This window comes from Delphinapterus leucas, chromosome 5 (genome assembly GCF_059928025.1).
Source record: "Delphinapterus leucas isolate spDelLeu-1000000601 "Yukka" chromosome 5, BTC_Dleu_Yukka2, whole genome shotgun sequence".
NCBI classification, from domain to species: domain Eukaryota; kingdom Metazoa; phylum Chordata; class Mammalia; order Artiodactyla; family Monodontidae; genus Delphinapterus; species Delphinapterus leucas.
Window position 1 is genome coordinate 27011020 of NC_143133.1, and position 21274 is coordinate 27032293.

General features: G+C 36.6%; 1 protein-coding gene across 1 annotated transcript in view; it reads right to left on the reverse strand.

The window, feature by feature from the left end:
* ANK2 (ankyrin 2) overlaps window positions 1-21274 on the reverse strand; it is a 243411-nt gene that overhangs the window by 63217 nt on the left and 158920 nt on the right. The window contains exons 22-25 of the mRNA XM_089911573.1: window positions 17807-17879; window positions 8140-8284; window positions 1644-1746; window positions 843-946 (exon numbers count right to left, since the gene is read on the reverse strand). Coding sequence (XP_089767699.1) covers window positions 843-946; window positions 1644-1746; window positions 8140-8284; window positions 17807-17879 — 425 coding nt within the window. The remainder of the gene's footprint in view (window positions 1-842; window positions 947-1643; window positions 1747-8139; window positions 8285-17806; window positions 17880-21274) is intronic.

Below are 21274 nucleotides of genomic sequence, written 5' to 3' on the forward strand. Positions count from 1 at the left end.
TTATATTTAGTTAGATAAAATATGAGCAAGGATTAAAAGTGATTAAATAAAAACATCTTAAAAGTTTACATGTAATTATGAAATTACTATACAACTTGACACCATTGAAATGTAAGGAAAAAAGCAATCATGAAGAGTTTACAATTTAAAACTCCTTAAGGAATTTATATTCCACATAATTGAATCCTTATAACTTAAGAACATCTTTAAGAATGCTTAAAATTATTAACTCAAAGCCCTACTTTTTAATGAGTTAATATAAATAGGCAGCATTTCTTAAGTAGTGGCAAATATATTATCTGGATGACTTTTAAAAGATAACTGAGAACCTGACTGGTTGCATTCAAATTTTCCTTTTTAGAATATCCCTACTTCAAACAGCTTGTGAACTCCTCTATACATTTGTATGACTCACACTTCTGTAAACGTGATTTTAAATGCATTAATACATAAGCAAAGGCATTTATGAAACTGGTCAGTTAATCTTAGTAAACAGAAATTTCAAAAAAGCAAATGATCTTGCCCCTCTTTTCAAGGCCATCTTAGAGACAAAAATGTGAACAGTAAGGAGGCCACTGGTATACTCTGGTTAGTCAGCAAGCTGTTTGACGCAATTCTACGACTTATTTGAAAACAATGGTCAGTTCTTCTGTGCTGAATTCAACGCTTTTTGCTGGTTTGTTTGTGTGGATAGAGTCCATGGTGGATAAAGCAGTGACAAGTTTTCAAAAAGGTCACTTCCCCTGTAAGCTAGCCATCAGCTAAAGCTACTGGACAAAGCTGTTATTTTCACTCATCTCTTTTTACCTCTCAATCTGGATGCATAATATTGATTTACTTACCCTGAATGAATAGGGCTGGAAGAAAGAGCCACGTTGTCTAAGTTCTCAGTGCCCCAGCTTAGACGATAAGAATTCCTTTCTGCCTCCTTGGCTAGAGTTGACACCTAAACACAAAGAACACTGGATTTAATAAAAAGACGTTCCTTCAATTAAATTAAAATATAATGAACTTTAAAAAAATGGCGTGACAGGAAAGTGGTATTACCTGGAAAAACGCTCATTTAAAAATATGATAGAAGACCAAGGCATTTAAAATGTATCTTTATAATGCATTCCCATTTAAATTATATTATTGATATAAGATCACATTTCTGTAATTGTCTTTGAAAAGAGTGGGTGTTCATCTACTTCCTATATCCAGCCAAAGCTGATAAAATTATATCTAAAATGAAAATATTCCATAACAAATTCTACATCTTTTCTAATAGAAAACAATTTTAAATATAGAGACACATTTTAACCTGTACCTTTCATCTTATACCTTAAATGCATCCTACCTTACATTTTCCTTTAATAGAGATTTTATAAAGGAAATGAGTTTTATATATAACGTCCACAGGGAAGAATCCAGTATAGCTGAAGAAACAAGCAGTATGTTATTTTAGAAAAACCCTGCTCACTGAAAAATGAAGTAAACATTTTTTATGTTTTAGAAAAACTCTTAAATCCCTTATCCTAGATTATCAACTGAATTAATACAATTTTTTTTAGATTAAAAAACTTCCTCTGGACATTTCCGGCATCCGATAATGCTAAAAAGCTCTCCAGAAAGCAGAAATGTGAAGGCAAAAAGTCACATACCTGGTGACTGGGGATCACAACTGTGTCGTCAATCATGGCACTGTCCCTCAGGTATGAGGCATGGCTCAGGGTGTGAGACCTGTCGGAACTGAAGGATCGAAGGCTGGTAGGTTGGCAGGAGGTCATGGTCAAATACCAACAGCAGTAGTAGGGTTGGGAGGATGAAATGATGAGCCGAGCAGGAGAGTGAAAAAAGCGTGCTATTAGCTAACAGTGCAACTTCCAGGGGGACATAAATCGCAACCGTGGAAGAAGGAAACACAGGTCTCTGTGTTGCTGTACCTCTCTGTCCCACAACTAAACTAACGTATCTTTTGACTGGTTCCTACCACTCAATGGCAAGGGCACAAGGGAATCCAGAAGATAAAATTTGATACTCCTAATCTGATTCATTTTCTTCCCAGAAATGTCTGAAACCAACAACTGTAGCTTACTGACTGCCACTATAAGAAATTCACACAGAAAATAATTCCAGGATAGATTGCTTAAATCTGTGTTAAATGTAAATCTCCCTGCAACTAAGAAAAATATTAGGGGGCGGGGGAGGGGAATAAGACAGCCCTTGGAGAGAATGAAATGAAAGCACAGGTTCCATTTTCACTCATTTTCCTTTCTCTCCACGCCTCTTTTTTCTCCTCTCCAACTGTGAATGACTGAATGTTGTGCACACCCCTGGAAGCTACAGAGTGAGATGAACTGTGGCCAGATGCATGTTTCCTGTGGAAGTGGTGTCCCTCCTGTTTGTCCCTGGTGTTTCCAACAATGCTATTTCAAAGGACAGCACTGTTCCTTGTGCATGTCCTGTGTGTGGTGAGTGAAGCACCAAAGAGTGCTGGTTGCTGTGGCAATGAGATGCAAGAGCACAAGAAACTGTTTCCAAGACCAACCCACAAAACACACACATCCGCCAGCACGAAAACGAACTGCCAGTAGACACTGACCCAAACTGAGGTTTGGCTTCAAAATGGGATTTAGGCCTTGATAATCAATGCTTTACATTTCTGATAAATCTGAATTTCAAAGTTCTGAATTATATACTCAAATGAAATTGGTGAACCTTGACATTTGCATAGATGCAATTTCATTCCTTCCTAGTCAATTTGTACAATCAAATGACAAATAGATTGATAACTTAAATAAACTACATTTTATACATGTTAGTCCAAGTATTAAAGATCTGTATTCAAAATATTAGCCCAAAGCCCATAGGGGAAAATAAAGAGATATGCAAACTTTCACAATATTGATAGAAGCAAGGTTTCATTTACGTTTAGCTAGTAGGTATTTGGCTAGTGAAGCGCTACAGAATTATGGACTAAACATCAAGTTAGCATATTTATTAGCAGAAGCTATTTTCTTTCGCAAATATACCTAAGTTTGTAAGCCATATACTGTCATCTTTATGAGGTGTCAATATTGCCAACTTCAATTATTTTTGAGGAAATCATCACTTGGTAGATAATTCATAGTAATTTGGGGCTCTCTCCTATTCTGCTGTAGGATTTATGCCCCCAAAGCGAATGCTGAATGTTAGAGGGTAAGTGACATGAATCAAAAAAAGTTTAACTGTCTGATCCTGGCACTTCCCTGGCAGTCCAGTGGTTAAGACTCCACGCTCCCAATGCAGGGTTCGATCTCTGGCTGGGGAACTAAGATTCCACATGCCACATGGTGTGGCCAAATAAATAAATAATCAAATATACTTCAATAAAAAATAAAATAAATATTTAATTGATCCTATGTTTTTACACCTATATTAATCTGTGTTTATAATAAAATCAAATCTAAATAGAATTTGACAATATACTATTTTATGTTATATAAGCTCTTGGGGAAGATTGAGGCTCCTGACACGGCCAAGGCAGGAGCAGCCTGAATGCCTAGCAAACCTATTCACAGGGGTTTTAGTCCTGGCACTTGGAAACAGCTTATATTATAGCTGTTTTTACAGCTGTGCAGTTAAGATTTTGATGGTGCACTTCATAAACAGCCTGCTGTGACCAACCTTGGTGTGACCTTGAAATTGAGGATGGGAAGCTGATTAAATTATTGGGGAAAGGGGTTTTTAATCTCAGCAAAAGCTTGTCTCAATTAGTGGACTGAGCATTTTTTTTTCCTGCACTTGTATTGTTTTGTACCAGGCAGCACTAAGATCAACAGCTCTTAAATTCTATTATCCTTTATTTTGTTTTGAATTGAGCCAAGAGAGGGCAAACAGTAGAGAGGTCAACCTCTCGAAATGATATGGTGTCTACAGGCTCAACCATCTGCCCCCATTAGTTCTGTTGGGCTCAGATTTGTTAATTACTTAATCTCTATCCTCAGCTTTAAAATTCAAAGATCCAGATGGTGACTTTACACATTTAAAAGTGCTAGATTCATATGAATGAACAGTACTAAAGGACCAACAGGCACTTGAGTAAAGGAGTAAAGATGCCTGCTCATAACAGCAAGTAGAGACGTCGTCACTACGTAGATTAACCCTTAAAGGCAGCACTGGAATAGTAGAAACACAGGTCTCAAAGGGGAAATGGAAATTTAGCTTGGATGGGAACAACTCGAATGGCAAAAAGAAGGTACCTCAAATAAGACCCAGTGACGTGGCTGCCACTACTGTAAATGTGTAAACTTTGAAAAAAAGGCAGCCAGGTCTCAATGGCCACTCTCAGGGAGGCACCACAACTGGGTGGATGTCTGTCTGCTTTAGGAATGAGGTATTAAAGAGCTCATTTGGCTGTGAATGTAGAGCTACATCCTGCAATCAATGTATCAGTAATAAAGGTGGATTACTGATATCCATCTACCTGATACCTGGGTCTATCTTTCAATTGGTTTTGAAACAGGAGCAAAGGGGTGTTGGTGCTATTTTTTGTCTCTCCTAGAGCCCCAACAGGAAAGAAATACAGGGGGAGAAGAAAGGAAAGAAAGAGACAAAGTGACTGACCACAAAAAGGAGATTGGGGTAAGGAGAAAAAGATGTTAGAAGATGCAGACAGAGAGTGAGGAAAGTTGGAGAGGCAGAGGGAGAGAGAAAAAGTTGAAACTATATGTCTAAATATCTCTATCCTCTGATTTTATTCTAGTTCACTCTGCTTACTGCCTTCTAAAATGCTAATTGGTATTTAATCAATGTTTATAGTTCTAACTGATCTTTTTTCTAGGATGTCATAGAATCTACTTAAATGAAATATATGAAGTAAGAATATTCCAAGAGTAAAGAAATTATTCTCTCTAAAGGAATCATGACCAGCACAAAGGTCTGGGATAACTCAAGTCTCTGGATCAGAAATCGCCTACCCTGATTTAAAACAGTGCAAGCAAATTCAAATATTTTGCAACAGAGTTGCCTTTTTTTTTTTTTCCAGTAAGTCAGAGGTGATGCTGTTCAGTTAATAAATCTGCAATAACACATATCCATAAAAGTGTAAATTTTTACTTGCTGTTTAGCTAAGGGATAGGCCAAAAGTTTTTTATGATCTTAAATTTATACTTTTTTCACCATGATACAACTGGTTTCTGGACACATATTAGGTGGTATCAAAGTCTGTAATTCCACAGAAAAGTATAATAATTACTATCTTAGGAAGCTGCAATATTTATTAGACATCCAATGAACGGTGTTTTCAAACCTACTGAGCAAGTGAATATCCAAAAATGTCAATGTGTCTGATTTAATACATGGAGAATCTTTTGTGGTTCATTGTTATTTAGCGTTTTACATTGAATTTGAATAGTATTTTTAATTTGTGAGTAATAATAAAATAAAATGGACACAAAATCCAACGAATCAACTTGACTGTGTTTCTATTCAATGTGATTAAAATTTACCTATTTTTATTCTTCTGCATCCATGTACATTTTAGGCATCTGAATCATTTTTTTTTAATTATCTCCAACTATACATAGGCTAATTAGGTTCCTTTTGGGGAAGCCATGCTAATGTTTTATCAACCACAAGGTGGAGCTGTGACAGTTAAAACAGTCAGGCCTGGGGCCTGTCACAGACTTTTGATTCTAGTAAAATATTCACCCTCCTAGCTTGAATAGATATTCAATTTAATACATAAAAATCCTAATTTGAGAATAAATCCATAATTCTAGAATATAAGCACCCCCTGCCAAGACAGACACACACACACACACACACACACACACACACACACACACACACATACATTGAGCAGGGAGCAGGGAAATGTGGATGTATCCAGGAAAATCATGTTTTCATGCTATGTAATACCTACCTGGGCATGGTACTATTGAAAGCACACCAAATAAAGAAATAATGAAAAGGAAAAAAATGGTTACCAAAAAAAGGTAACTTATATTGAATTGTCTAAGCAAAATTTAAAAAATAAATAAAACACTGCATTGCAATCATGAAAATGAGGTACTGACTATAATTCCATCTTGGAGAGCATGAATACATCTGGTGTTCTAGAAATGCAAGTGTGGAGCTGGACAACAGCTCACGTCTTCAATGTTTCATATCTCCTGTCTTTACAAGCTGAGAAGTATTCAGTTTAGGTAGAATCCTCTAACCACTGACCCCTGTCTTATAGAAAGTATTGTTCTAAATCTTTCTCAGTACTAAGTACTTTCAAAGAAGGCAAAAGGATCAAATCAAGCACTTACTCTTAGTAAAAGAAATCAAGCTGGAAAAAAAAAAAAGGATTTTTGGATAACAGTAATATGATTATTCATAGCTTATTATGAATTTTTGCAAAGCCATAAACATTTCACTTTATTGAAATTTGAAGCTTTTTAAGAATCTCAGACTGTGAGGCCCAAATCAATCAGTGTATCAAAATTCAATATCTAGAACACTGACACCATCACAAGCTCCCCTACCCTCACCCGCCAAATGGCTCCTCCTTGTGTACCCTGATCCCAAGGACCACTCTCTGCCTAAGTCATTGAAGCCAAGGAGCCAATCAAGTCTCCTTCCTCTTCTTCACCCACCCCATGAAATCCATCGCCAGATCTGGCCAGTTTTACCTCACAGATATGTTCTCAAATTTTTCATTTCTAAAACTCTCCCCATGACTGCTACCACCCAGGTTAGAGTTCAAGTCGTATCCTAGCAACTTCAGCGAACATTACCGCAATAATTTCTCAGGTGGTCGATACTGCCAAGTTTAGCCCTTTGACTACTTTCCTCTAAAATTCATCCTCTATATCACAGTCAGAGGGATCCATCCGAAATGCAAATGTGACCTCCCCTCCTGCATACTTACACTCCAGCCACACTGCACTATTCTGTTTCTCTCACGCACCACGAGCCTTTGCTCACCTTATTTAAGGCGTCAAACGCCCTCCCCACCTTTCTTCACCATCATCACTATTATTCTGTCTCGGTTTGGGCTCATTCCCTCCAGGAAGCCTGAGCCTCAGGGCTCCAGTTGCACTCTGTGGGTACCACTAGCTTCATCTCTCTCTCACTCCATTAGATTCTGAACTTAGCAATTACATATTAGTCATGTTTGTACCTCTGGTACCCACCACAAAGCCAGCCCAGAAAGGCACTCATTACACGCACACTGAATTGTTTTAAAAAAAAAAAAAGATAGGAGGGAGGCATTAGTACTCAAGGGAAAGGCCCAAGAAAAGCTTGTTTTTGCTAATTGCCCATTCAGAATTGACTACTCTTTAAGGCATTTATTTCTTACACTCCAAATGTGCTGGATACAGCCAAGAATAGAGCCAATATTAAAGTTGTAAACCTAAGATAATTGATTAGCAAAAGACATTACACTATATGTACAACCACATGCTTAACCTAAATTGACAGTCATACTTTTGATGAGGCACCACGGGATGTTCTTAATCAGTTTACCTCAAAAAATAATAAACACCTGGTGTGCTAGTTAGCAATAACCCCAAAATTGATTGTATATTTCAGAATATAATATAAACCTCCCTGGATTTGGCTATAAAATCTGGGCTCCTTCAGATTTTGCTATCATTGCTTTTGGTATCCAGGCTCTTTAGGGATTCTGTTCTGATTCTTTTTCATGAAAAAATCAGTTCCAGGCAACATTTCCTTCTCAATTTGTTACCTTTTAATCCTTCTTCACAACATACTTTTGTTCACAGAAACTATGGACCTAACAGAAAGCCCCAAGGAGACTGGGAGGATCTTATAACTGCCGTTTAGTAAGAGTGTCCATAAGGCAAAACCGTCCTTTTAATTTGCCTAGAGAAAAAAGTTGCAGGTGATAAAAAATATCATATTTTAATGGTTCAGAGCTCTTTACTGATCACGGCTCTGATTCTTACAATGCTTGACTCCTACTAAACTACTTAATCTCTCTAGGCCTCAGTTTCCTTTAAAATGGACACGAAGTTGTTAGAGAACGCAGAAAGATAACATGCTAACTGCTGAGAGGAGTGAGATACCTATCGAGTGTCAATAATGGTGTCTACTTTTTTTATTATTATCATAAAAGTGTGTTGCACTCACTTCTGATATCAAGGGAAAGCTTTATGTGAATACCTGTCAGAGCGTCCTCCCTCCAAGCTGTATCTCAGGTAATTCATCCCATCCAGGAACTGACTGCTAGGTAGGGAGTCATCACCCAGTTCTTTTAGATCCTCAGGTCTAAGGTACTCTCCCCCATCACCTGTCATTGTGTCATCACCTTGAGGCAATCAGAGAAAGATGGAGAATTACTTGTTAAATGTAATATCGACTACAAAATATGATTATGATTGTGAAGAAATCAGAATAGCACTGACATCACTGAAACACTGCATGCTAGAAAAAAAACAAAAACAGAACACATGCAACTACAGAGTGCTAAAACTCAGGTAAACAATGTTTGACCCATTTTTCTATTACCTACTAAGAAGAAATAATTACCTGAATTGGAATTCTTTTAATATCAATTTTCTTTACTCATTTCTTTATCCCGATAGCTGATTTATCATGATAGCTGATTTATAGCTTTATATTTAACTTAGCAATTAGCACAATATGTAGACAACTTAGCTTCTGGCTATAGTATCAATAATTTTGTACATAATGTCCAGCATTAACAGTCTTTTCATGTAATTGACAATATGCTAAGAAATACCTACTGCTCTAAAACAAATAAGAGGTGTATTAAATGGAACAATATGACTTATAAGATTAGCAAAATATGCACATTAGGGAAAGAACACTAGAACGAAGTAGACAGATTATGACATTGTAATAAACAACCTTGAATTTAATTTTAAAATCATTACGGAGCATAAAAAGGATGCTTTGCTGGAAACTAGATGGTTTCCCAAAAGTGAAGTACAGGGAAAAAAGCGAGATAGATAATAATTAAGCAGTGGCCAAAAGCGATGATTAAGTGTTGTAGCTCTCATTTGGAAGCACAGATGGTACGAGTACATTCCCTGCCCATGAGCTGGAATAGAACACTTTTAAAAATACACATTTCAGGAAATTCAATAAATAATACCTCCGTCACAGAAATGCTCTCCATACCATTAATGTGCTGGGATGGGGCATGAGGCATTAGTACTCAAGGGAAAGGGGGAATAATTTAGCTGAGGGGAACAATTTTTGATGATCCTTTAAGCGCACTAATCACACACTGAAAGCCTGATAACCCATGTAAGGGAAAATGTGAAAGAATGCAGTTCATTCCTATAATTAAATCAAATATTTATTTTAGTCGCATCTGTTTAAAGTAAGTGTTCTAAATCAATACTAATTTATTTATAAAGATACAGCATTAAAGACTTTTAAGAGGAATATGTTTTCAGCATCTCATTACTTCCCTGTACATATGATCCTAAGAGCCCATAATCAAGACTATTAGCTCTGTAAATTACTTAAAGGCAAAGACACTTTGAACAAAAGACCTTCCAGTAAATAGAAATGTAACTTATTCACCACTAAACTTTTTTCTCAAAGTCAATGCATTTAATATTTGGCAGTTACAAATCTCATCATTAAAATTACTTTTACTGCTCCTCAGTGAAATCATTAGATTTTTATTTAGTTTTAGGAAGTGAATTAGGCTACACAGAGTAGTTATTAAAAGTTTAGTCTTTAAAATCAGATAGACCTGGGTTCAAATTCTAATTCTACTACTTACTGGCCAGTTAATCTTCCTAAGCCTCAGTTTCCACAAGAAGAAAATGGGAATGATACTAATAATCTATCTCATGCGTCAGTTATCTGAACTAAGTAACATATAAGGATTATAACAGAGTTCTGGAATATAATAATCGCCAGTTATTATTTTTATCAATACAAAGTGATCTAAGTGTTGACACACCAATGAAATATGAGCTAAATTTCATTTATGCAGAATAATTTTTGAAAAATTTAAAGAAAAATATAATTGCACTGTTTAAATATTTCATAAATCTGACAACTCTAATGAAAACATGAATACGTTTTTAAAATTAATTTTGTTAAAGTGGTTCCCCCCAACTCTTGTATATATTCTCTTCTTCAAAGTGTTCCCTCACAAAACACGATGCAGCAATAGCAGCAATCCAGGGATAAATAACAATATAGATGAACATGAAATGCATGATGTTGGTGAACTTTAAGAACCAAAAAGGTCAGAGGAGGGAGAGATCACTTTAGAATAATGTAGTGGGTTGAGTAATGTCTCCCCTGCCCCCAAATTTCATGTCTACTTGGAAGCCCAGGATGTGGTCTTATGTGGAGATAGGGTCCTTGTAGATGTAAGTAAAGTAAGGATTTAGACGAGATCATACTGGATAATTGCAATGAGGGTGTTTTTTACAAGAGGAAGAGAAGGACACACAGAGACAAAGAGGAGAAGGCCATGTGCAGGCAGAGGTTGGAGTGATGTGTCTACAAGCCAAGGAACACCAAGGATTGCTGACAGGCACGGAAGCTGGAAGAGGCGAGAAAGGGTTCTTTCCTAGAGCCTTCGGAGGTTAGCATGGTCCCACCATGGACTTCCAGCCTCTAGATCCATAAGAGAATGAATCTGAGCCACCAGCTTGTGGTAATTTGCTGTGGTAGCCCTAGGAAATTCCCAAGGAAGCTGGAGAAGGAATCACTGAAGAAGGAATGGGAGCTGGTCAATTGCTTGGGGGCAATTTTGATGGGCAGAGATGATGGTATTTCAGGTGAGAGGCTAGTGTGTAAAGGGTCATGGAGGGCAGTAAAAACAGTATGAATAAAAGAGTAATACGCATTACTTACTTAGAGAATACTAAGTGGAATAACTTAGCACTACTCAGCGTCCATGCTGGTGAGCAATGGCAGAAAGTCCAGGAAGAAAGTTGGTGTCTGAACAGAGTGACAAGATCGCGAAGCTTGGACATTTTATTATAGGACTTGTGGGACTTATGTGTTCCACTATTTCCCCCTTCTTGTTTAATTGGTAAATCTTTATATAGGAGTATTTTTATGAGTCAAATAAGTTGGGATCCCCATTGCTTTATTTCTGGGAGAAAAAAATTTCTAAGATCAATCCCAAGACTTGGTTTACCAAAACACAGGCATTGTCTGGTTTGGATATAAGCCTAAATTATTTTCAGAAAAAAATATGCACGTCCTGTTAACTTTTGAGAAAACTAAGCCTAGTCTTATTTATGAAAAAGTGAAGGGAATGACTGAATGCAGGATGTCATATAATACAAGCTGTACCTTATGGATCCCTTGAGCAAGAGGCCTACAAAACTATGTAAAACCCCAAAGTCTGCTTGAATATACTCTCTCTCTTTCTCTATTCCCCACTCTACTACCCCCCCACCCCTAATCCCCAAGAATCTAAAATAATTGAGCTTTGCTTTCTAGCATCTAATTCCTAATTTCACCCAGATTAGGGCATCCTGCCCATCTTCAGAGTCAATCTGCTTTTGCATTTCATCTTGCTTCTCCTAATTTGCCAGTTCTCACCACAGTCTCTTAGCAACCAAGATGGTTACAGAGAACAAAGACAACTCAAAATAAGTTTCAATTTCTTGGTTCTTAAAATTACTCAAAACTCCTTAATACAGTAGGCCCACACTTCAAGTTTTCTGTCTTATTCCTCTCATCTCCCCCTCTTGTTATTCCTTGGTAAAGAGAAGGTTTATGAGTGAAGGAAAGAAAAGAGAAAAGAAGGAAATCTAGCTGGACTGAATCCCAGTATGGAGAAGCAAGGCCCAGTGCCGGCAGTTTTATCTTGTAAAAGATGCAAACAAACTACATGAACTTAGCTTTCCCCCTCTTGCGCATAAAGAAACTTACTATAAGACAGAAGGAGAGCAACTGGAAGAGTACATTTTTAATCAAATGTATCAAATTGTGTGCCTCTGGTGTCCAGTCAATGTACAATTTCAAAACCCCTGATTACGCTGAGTTCTGTGAAATAGTGGATGTCCTTTACATTCTCCCTCATTTCTGCATTTTGATGGCTTTATTACAATGCTATCTGACTAAGACAGCGGCTACATTAAAAAATCCCCTCCTAGGTTCCGTGTTACCAAATGTGAAGTTTAGAGGTTTGGGGGCACCTATGGTGGCCTTAGGTGTATATCCTGATGTCTTGATTATGTCTCAGAGAGAAATGGCCCAAAGATGCAAAATCCCTAAATGCTGTTGCCAGGGGCCAGATGCTAACCCAATGTTGGAATTAGCTGGAAAGGTACCTGTTTAGGTACTAATCTCACCAGTGCTACCATAAAATATCTCTCCCAGGATATGTGCGCATAAAGCATGCTATGCAATAGTACATATCTGCAGTGTGGGATGGAAAGTAGAAATGCCTGTAGAAAATGAAAAATCAATTTGGGAAAAATATAATACAGCTCAACATTTTAAATGTTATTAATGTGTCCAAAAAATAAGATAATCATATCCTTGCCTTTCATCTTGGTAAGTGAGACGACCTCTACAGTCCAAGGCTAGCCTATCCCGGCCTTTAAATCCTCATCTTCTTTCATCGTCCTAGATACCTTGTCTGCTAGGCCCTTCATCTCCAACCTCTACTTCTCTGTCAGCCCTTTCTTTCCACAGTAACATCATCCATATTTCTGCCATCTTTGAAATACAGCTTCCTCCAGCTCTTTAGGCCTTCTTTATTTCACACTCTGAGTCCTCTTCCTTTCACAGTCAAACCTATTAAAAGAGGCTTTCTATTTTACAAATTAATCAGTGGCCAAGAGGTGATTTCTTCTTTGGAAAACTACCCTCCTTAACTTCTCTGACATAAATCTCCCCTGGTCTTCCCCCTGCCTCTTTGAGTCTTTCTTTTCAGTCTCTACTCTCCTTAAATGTTGATACTTGCCATCTGACTTTTCTTCCCATTTGACAAATTATCGTGTGTTTTTAAAACTTCAAGGACCACCTATATTTTGCCTACACATATATCTGCGTCCATTCCAAACCTCTCTCACAAACTCAACATGCACATTCAAATGCTTCCTGGACTCCACCTAAACTTCCTATAAGCATCTCAGATTCAGCATGGTAGCATACAACTCATCTTCTTCCCCACCCCACTCTCTGCCCATCTGCTTCTCTGCAAATTCCCTACAGCAGCAAACAGTACAACTACTTCCCTACCCTAGCCAAGGGTGGGCGGGGGAAAGGGATGAAGGTCTGCTTTCACATAAGATTTTGAATTTAAATATTTAACTCTTGTTTGAGTACAGTTCTATTAGGCTTGGAAAGAATTTTGCATAACTCAGAAAGCTTATGAAAGAATGGTTATACCCTAACATACTTTCTTTTATCAACTTACTTACTTGATGTAAAACAAACAAAAAGCAAACCCTATTTTTTTGCATCATAACAAACCTAAAGTGAATTTCCTTTTTGTTTCCTATACTTGAACAACCGCTTCCCTGCCATTACATATTTACTTACTTAATAGAATTCTGACTTCCAGGTTTTAGGACTTAACTTTTTTTCATTGTATTCTCCAATCTTTCCAAACAATTTTATGAAAACCCTTTCCTACTAATTGTAGAGCATTGATGTATCACTTGCTTTTAAAGTTTCATGTTTTAATATCTGGAGACTACAAGATTCCTCAGTGACAGAGGCACATTTAGCCATGACCAGCCTCTATGAGACACAGATCACAAGAGTATGGGCATAAATTAAGATAAAGTGGGAAGGTCCCAAGGATTCTTCATTCTGACAACTCTTCACAGTGCTGGGAAGAAGGAGATTCTCTGACATGTCACTGAGCTCTCTCTCTCTCTTAAGAATACTCAGCACTTCTGCTGATAAGTGGGTAAAGTACTGAAACCTCGGGTGTGGAGCCCCACTAACGTCAAGTGTCCACAGTGGAAGTATGTCAAAAGGAGAAGGTAGATGTGCCTCAGTATTTCATCCCAACACTCAGTCATTCTGGAGTTCTCTTGATTATTAGTACACATCGTCCCAGAGAACTAACGGAGAAGTTTATACGAACCACCCACTGACAAATCTCTGAGTATAAGGGATACATGGGTCACATTTCCACAGGTAATTTAGTTACACAGGTATATAACCCCTGAGCCCTACCATATACTTTATGGCTATGGAGCTGAGTCAGCAAAGACAGGAGTCAGCTCAGGACCCTGTGAAGATGCAGAGGATTACATTTACAGCTTTGTTTTAGTCTACACAGTAGAATATTCTGAGACTGAATTCCCATTTCTCTTTTTCTTCCATTTCTCTGCCATTTTGCTCCATCAGGACTGATTTACATCATGACTGAGCCATTACAACAGCTTTCAAAGTGGGTTTAGATTCCACATTCATCACTTAGTAGCTCTGTGCCACTGAACAAACTACTAAACGTGTTTAAGCCTTAGCCTCCTCATCTTCAGGTGAGCCTTTCTCACCTGAAAAACAAATGAGGGGAAATCCATAGCCTATCCCGTATGGATGCTGTAGGGATTAAATGAGACAATGCACCGAGCATTGTGATGTCTAGTAAATGCTTTCTCTTCCCTCAGATACCTGCTTCCTTCCAATTTCATCCTAATGCACTCCTTTGGTGTGCCGCTGTTGATTTAATCTTCGGACGAAACAGATTTAATTGTTTCAATCATTAATTGAAATCTTTAACACATCCTAATTTCCTTGACTTTTCAGTTGAGAATCCAAACATTCCACAGCGAAGCCCCGTGTGTTTTAATGCATCATCCAGAATGAATGACTAGATTATTCTGTCACTCTGTGTCTCTCTCTTGCCCTTTCCCATCTCGGGACCTTCCCATACTGTTCCTTCTCCACTCCCTAAAACCTGTGCCACCCTCCTATTTATCTCTCAGCTTTCAGCAGTTCCTTGAGACTGTGCTAGGTCTCTCCATCTCCAGATTTTCCCAGGCAGATATGAAAAGCAGATGACATAGTGCCTTTAATTATGCTTCATTAATTTATACATCACCTCTCCATATATGTTCACTTTTGATTCCCCCATGGTACCAGTCATAGAGCTTTACACACAATAACATCACTTTCACTATCTGTTGATTGGATTAATGAGTGGAAAATTCTGAATGCTTCACTATAGCAAGTTAGCCTGAAAGGACATCTGTACTTGGTTTGCATATTCTTCTGAGTATTGACACATAGACTATCATTAAAATAGTAGAGCTGTAAAGAAAATAGGGACTGGCTAATACTATCCAAACACATGTGGCTGCACTTTGTCCATATACATGATGGTAGGTTCCGTGAAAACATTTTAAGAGCACAAAAAATTAAAGGATTGGCAATGTCAACTAGTCAAATTCCTTTATACTAATTGTTTGTACTAAAAAGTTACTTCACAAAACTCAGACATATCATATACAAAAATATTATTCAAATTGAATTTCTTTCTGGGGAAAAATGTTAAGTTTTTGGCCATAACTAGACATGGAGAGCTTCCTCCATCACCATGAAAGATATTCTTGATCATTAGCCAACATTCCTCTCAAATCAAGAGTTCTTATCACTAATAACTTTTAATACATAATAGTTTTAACAAAAGTATACAAGATGTTATAACTAGGTCTTATATTATGCAATGGGCAGGTCCAAGAGGATGTTTCACACAAATGGAATTTCTAAAAACCCAGTAAATACTTTGGATGCATTAGCTATTGGAATTCTTTAACAATTATTTTGGAAATAAATAACTATTTTTAGATTAAATAATCACTATCTAATTTATCTGATTTATAAAGTTAGATTTTCATGTAATAGGTTTGCTTAAAGTGGTACCACATATACTTTGGAAACTTCTTGCTAGATAGAATATTTTATATTATTCATTTTTCCCTATATGCCAAAGTGCCCCCTAAATAATATTTAAAGGTTCCTTTATTTCTAGCTAACTTTAAAAAATTAGATTATAACTACTAACTTAATATATTTTTAACCACATCTAAAATATATCTTTATCCAGGAATGGGATGACTGCATATCAAGTAGCCTAACGTCGTTTTTAACATGTTCATAATTCAATGTCAACTTACCCAAAAATTAATTTTTCTCTAAATTTGTATTTTAAGAAGAAATATTAGTTTTGGGAAAATATTTATATAGTGTTCATTAGATAATTTAATTATGTTAATAGGTCTCAATAATAGTTTCAAAAATCATTAATAGCATAAGCAATTCATAGTGTTAAGCTTCCAAGTTAATAACAATCCACACACCCAAATGCACACGTAAGCAATTCCACTCATATTACACACACTATTTCAAAAACCACCAGATTAGTATTAGGCACCCAGATTTACATATTAAGCTAGTTGCTTCTAGCCAGTTAAGAAAAATTAAAAGCAAAGGCAAACTTTCACTTCAACAGTTTCCTCTAAAGGTACCTGAATCACTAAGCACTTCCCCATCAATAAAGTGGTCACCAAACTGTTTAAAAGCTGTTCAACATGTAAGTGAAGATAAGAAAGAAGATCACACGAAACAAAATATAGTGTGCATGTACGGATGCCGAAAATTGGCAAGTATTAGGATGGAACTCAAAATTATTATAATAAATACTTGGAACCATTAGCTTTGGCAATACCTTTTAATTTACTTACAATAATACATTGACCCAACATTTGTTTGTTCTTGTCGTAAGTTCTTATAAAAGCTAAGACAACTCAATGTCTGTTACCGATAGGTGAATTAACAAATTGTTTCCAAATAAGGGCATCTCAATGTAAAGTTTTACCTTCTGAACACATCTTGAAGAACCTAAAGAAATACCTTTAATATTTCTCCATAAAAGCAGTTAGTATTGGGCCTACTACTACGGTCAGTATGGCAATAATTTTTAAAACATGTACACTTATGTACATGTATTCATGTATACATGTCATGTCATGTATATACATACATATATATTTTTCTAACAGGCACACTTGACCAATAGCTGCACTACTGAAACTTGGTTGCATACTTTATATGCTGCATTCATGATTTTTTTAGCAGATTTTTCTTTTTGTTCAAGAAAAGTCAACTACTCTAGTTGAAGTAGAGGTGGGGAGCTAGAAACCCTGCTGGCAGTACCTCTAGCATGATGCCCCATACCCACCCCAAAGCAGTCCCTGGTGCTCCTCGTAGAGCTTCTCAGACCTTTGAAATCCACTGGCTTAGATAATTTTTATCAACTCTAGAACTATAGGGGGCATATAGTTCTTCTGACTTAAAGAATCAAATTCTTATGTTGAATTTGTATGACTTACTCCTGCACTATTTTTAACCTTCGCTAAGGCCCTTTTTTTCTATGTATTAGTTTTAAAATATATTTTTTTCTATATATTAGTTTTAAAATATATTCTGTATGTTTGAGCCAATTAGAAAGCAGAGATTTCTCAATATACCGTTGATAGAGTATACGTTAAGTTCTTTTACTTTAAAGCATTTTAATAAAAAATGTATTTTAGCATAGTTAAAACATATTAACAATAATTGTATTATCAGGTAGATATTTTAACAGATGGCCGACTTCCAGTTTCTCTCCCTTGTCCTAGTCCTGTTATTTAGTAAGTCATTAAAGATAACACCAGTTGAAAATATATAAACAAAATCCTCCCTCCCCCAAATTGAAAAAGTAAATGTACTGAAACAAAGGTGAAAAGGTTACTTTAAGTGCTAAGATGCTGTCATCCACATCCACCGTACCAGCTTGTTCCCTGAAAAAATGGATGGTTTCCTTTGTGTAAGACCATGACAGATGTCATAGAAGGATGAATAAAAGTCTTACCCTCTTCATCAGAAACATCAAGAACCTCAGTCATGGTCTCAGGAACATTTAGCTTGTGTTTTTCAGTGATAGTCTGGAAAGACAAAAATCATTAATGTTCAACTTAAGAACAAAAATCAAACAAAAGATCAAAAGAATCACAGAGGAGAGGCCATAGTCAACAGCATCAGCAAGCGATCAGGCCCCGAGCACTCCATCTTCTCCACATGGACATTTTGGAAGCTTAGTCTCTTATTCTCCTTCATGGAACCTCATTTGTTCTTTCTGAAGATAAATGATCATTTACTCCAGTGAAGTTGTACAAGAGAAAGTTCATTATTTTGAATTCCCATTTGCAAAATAAATTCTTTAGCAATGGCATTAATAGCCATATTGAGAAAGCAGAGTCAGGTTTTCAGGGCTTCCTTCAAATGGACTAAGTAATGTCTCCAGAAAAGCTTTCAAAAGAAGCAGTGAATATGTGCAATTTATGAAAAACAAAGGCACTGGAACGAAGTTGTAAACAATGTGAAAGACATAAACTTCGGGGCAGAAAATGTGATGCATCTCTTCTGGGATTAGAGGATCAACAGTGGAGAATCACCCATCCTTATAGTCTTTCATTGGTCTACAATTCTGGCTTGCTGCTTATTTACCTTCCATAATAGCCCTCCAGAGTTGCCAGATGCACTGCCTTCTATCCCTGATGGATGATGTAAGGTTAAGAGACCAGGCTCTGGAGTCTGGCTACATGGGTTCAAATTCTAACTTCATCATTTATTAGCTATGAGGCCTTAGCAAGTCCCTTTATTTCTCTGTGCCTCAGTTTCATCATTTGTAAAACAGGATAATAATACTACTTCATAAAATTGTTATGAAGATTAAATGAAATATATAAGAGCTCTAAGAACAGTGCTTAGTATATGTTAGTATTCAATAAATATTAGCTAGCATAATTTATCATCACTATATTTTGATATTAAATTAATCTTAAAAACAAAGGGCCTCTGAACTTTTGAGTCATTCAGGCACTCAAGAAACACTCTGAGTGCCTATTGCATGCCAGGCACTGTTTCAGACACCAGGGATACCACAGTGATAAAAAAAAAAAAAAGGATAAAAATCCACATCTCATGACTTGAAATATCACCTAAAGATAGTTGAGTCTCAAATTCCTATCTCTAGTTTCTGCATTGAAAGTGCATTAAGTACATCACTTGGCATTGTTATGAGAAATTTAAAAAACTAATCTCCTAAAATAAGAGCAAAATCTTCAACTAAAGCCACCAAAATACAGTAAATAGGTTGTCTAGGTTTTTAAGCTTTGCTACCTAGAGACTACAGACCTGTTGGGCTACAATACCCCTACCACCAACTCTTTTTTTTCCAAAAGCAGTAGAGAACTTCAAATAATTTTACAGGGAAATTCAACTGATTAATTTAAGAATATATTTACATACAGGGGTATAATTTCTGTATGTGAAGAAGGACTGATTAAATCACAATGTGATACTGCATAACCTTTCAGTGGCTTCCCATTTTCTTCAGAAGAAAACTTAATACAGTTGATCCCCGAACAATGCAGGTTTGAAACTCATGGGTCCACTTACACGTGGATATCTTTAAATAGTAAACACTACATTACTACATGATCCGAGGTTGGTTGAACCCACGGATGCGGAACCATCCATACTGATGGCTGACTGTAAGTTATATTCGGATGAACTCCCCGGGTTGTTCAAGGGTCTGGCAAACTGGCTGGAAGATGCCTGGTGATGTAGTAAGGAGAGGCAGGGAGGCCTCATCCCTCCACCACACGCTACAACCGTGTTGGCAGCCATGTTCTCTTATGCCTCTGCTTTTTTTCCCCATATATCCTTTTCTTTACCAGAAATGTTCTTTCTTCTCTTGTCTTCGCTCATATAAGATGCAACTTCCTTGGAGAAACACTCCCTGACCCTCCCCAATGAATGTGTTTGTTCAACCGTGTTTATCTGCCGCTACCCACTCCTATAGCATCACGTGCACCACACCACACACAGCTGTACGTGCCCCCTTCACCTCCCACCTCATGAGTGTGAGTCATGAAAGAAGTTGTTTCCACAGAACCTGAAACATAGTAGGGGCTTCTCAAATACATATTGGAATAAATTGATGACATAATACATTTAAAATCCACATAATGACCACATAGATTTTCTTTGGGAAGAAAAGAAAAGGAAGAAATGCAGAAAGTAAAGAAAGTCTCGTGTTATCCAGATGAAGGTACAATTGAAGACTAGAGTAGTAAATTCAGCTTTCCAGCATGCTGTTTCTGATGTCTAAATAATTCCATAATGTCTTATTCACTGAAAACAAATTAAACACTGTAGGAAAGACAGAAGCATCTATCCAAAGTTCTGGAGAATAACAGGTAGTCAATAAGAATTTGATGAATGAACAAACTTAAAAATATACCATTTAATTATAATATTAATTAATTTATGAATTTAACACAGAAAGATGATAACCTAAGTTCTATATTAACGGTTCTCAGCTCTACCTGCATATTATAATTATTAGAGAAATTTAAAACATATTGTTGCTTGGGTCTCAGCACAAGCCAATTAAATCCGCATCCCTGAAGACAGGGCCCAGCTATAGGTATTTTTTAAAGTTCCTCAGGTGGGTCTATTGTGCAGCTCAATTTGCGACCCACTTTCCTGCATTAGGAAAATGTATAGATTGCAGAAAAATGACTTACATTTAAAATACAGGATAGAGACAAGGACATTCAATTAAACTATGACTTTTGGGGAAACTTTTAAAATAAGTATCTAAATGTACATTAAATGATTAAACATTTTAAGGGATACCTACTGCATTAGACCACACCAGAAAGTCCATTTTTGCAGAAATGTTCTAGAGTATTTACCCTTCATTGGAAACATTTCCACAAGAAGATGCTTCTCCATTTGAAAATAACTGATGGAAATACACTTTAAATGATTAAATTATATTGCCTGACCTTCTTAGTTTCTATTTTCAGATGCTGATAATGTGACTATATTTTCTTTGAACTTGTGAGAGTGGAACTAACTTTGCTTTAGTTTGGTTATTGAATGCTTTTAAGGTTATTATCAGCAAATATATGTGGCAATAGAAAAAGTAACACTGATCATAATGGTCATGGATATTTTTTGGCATAGATATTAAAACTGCTTTCTATATACAATGTAGTAAATATAGTATGCATTTGTACATGACGTAGTGCCTGACCCTTAAAAGGTCGTCAGTAAATATTTGTTGAATGGATAATAAATAAGTCTTCCCACTCATTAGTAATGTGATAAGAAATGAAAAAAATTGTCCCTTTAAATGAAGTGTCCTTTGAAAACTTGATTAGCCAAACATAAATATGGTTTTATGCAAGTACATCTGAATAGCCCAAAGAAAACAAGGATATAATTAAATGATCATGGGCATCTTCTTCTGCTATAGAATCTCGGA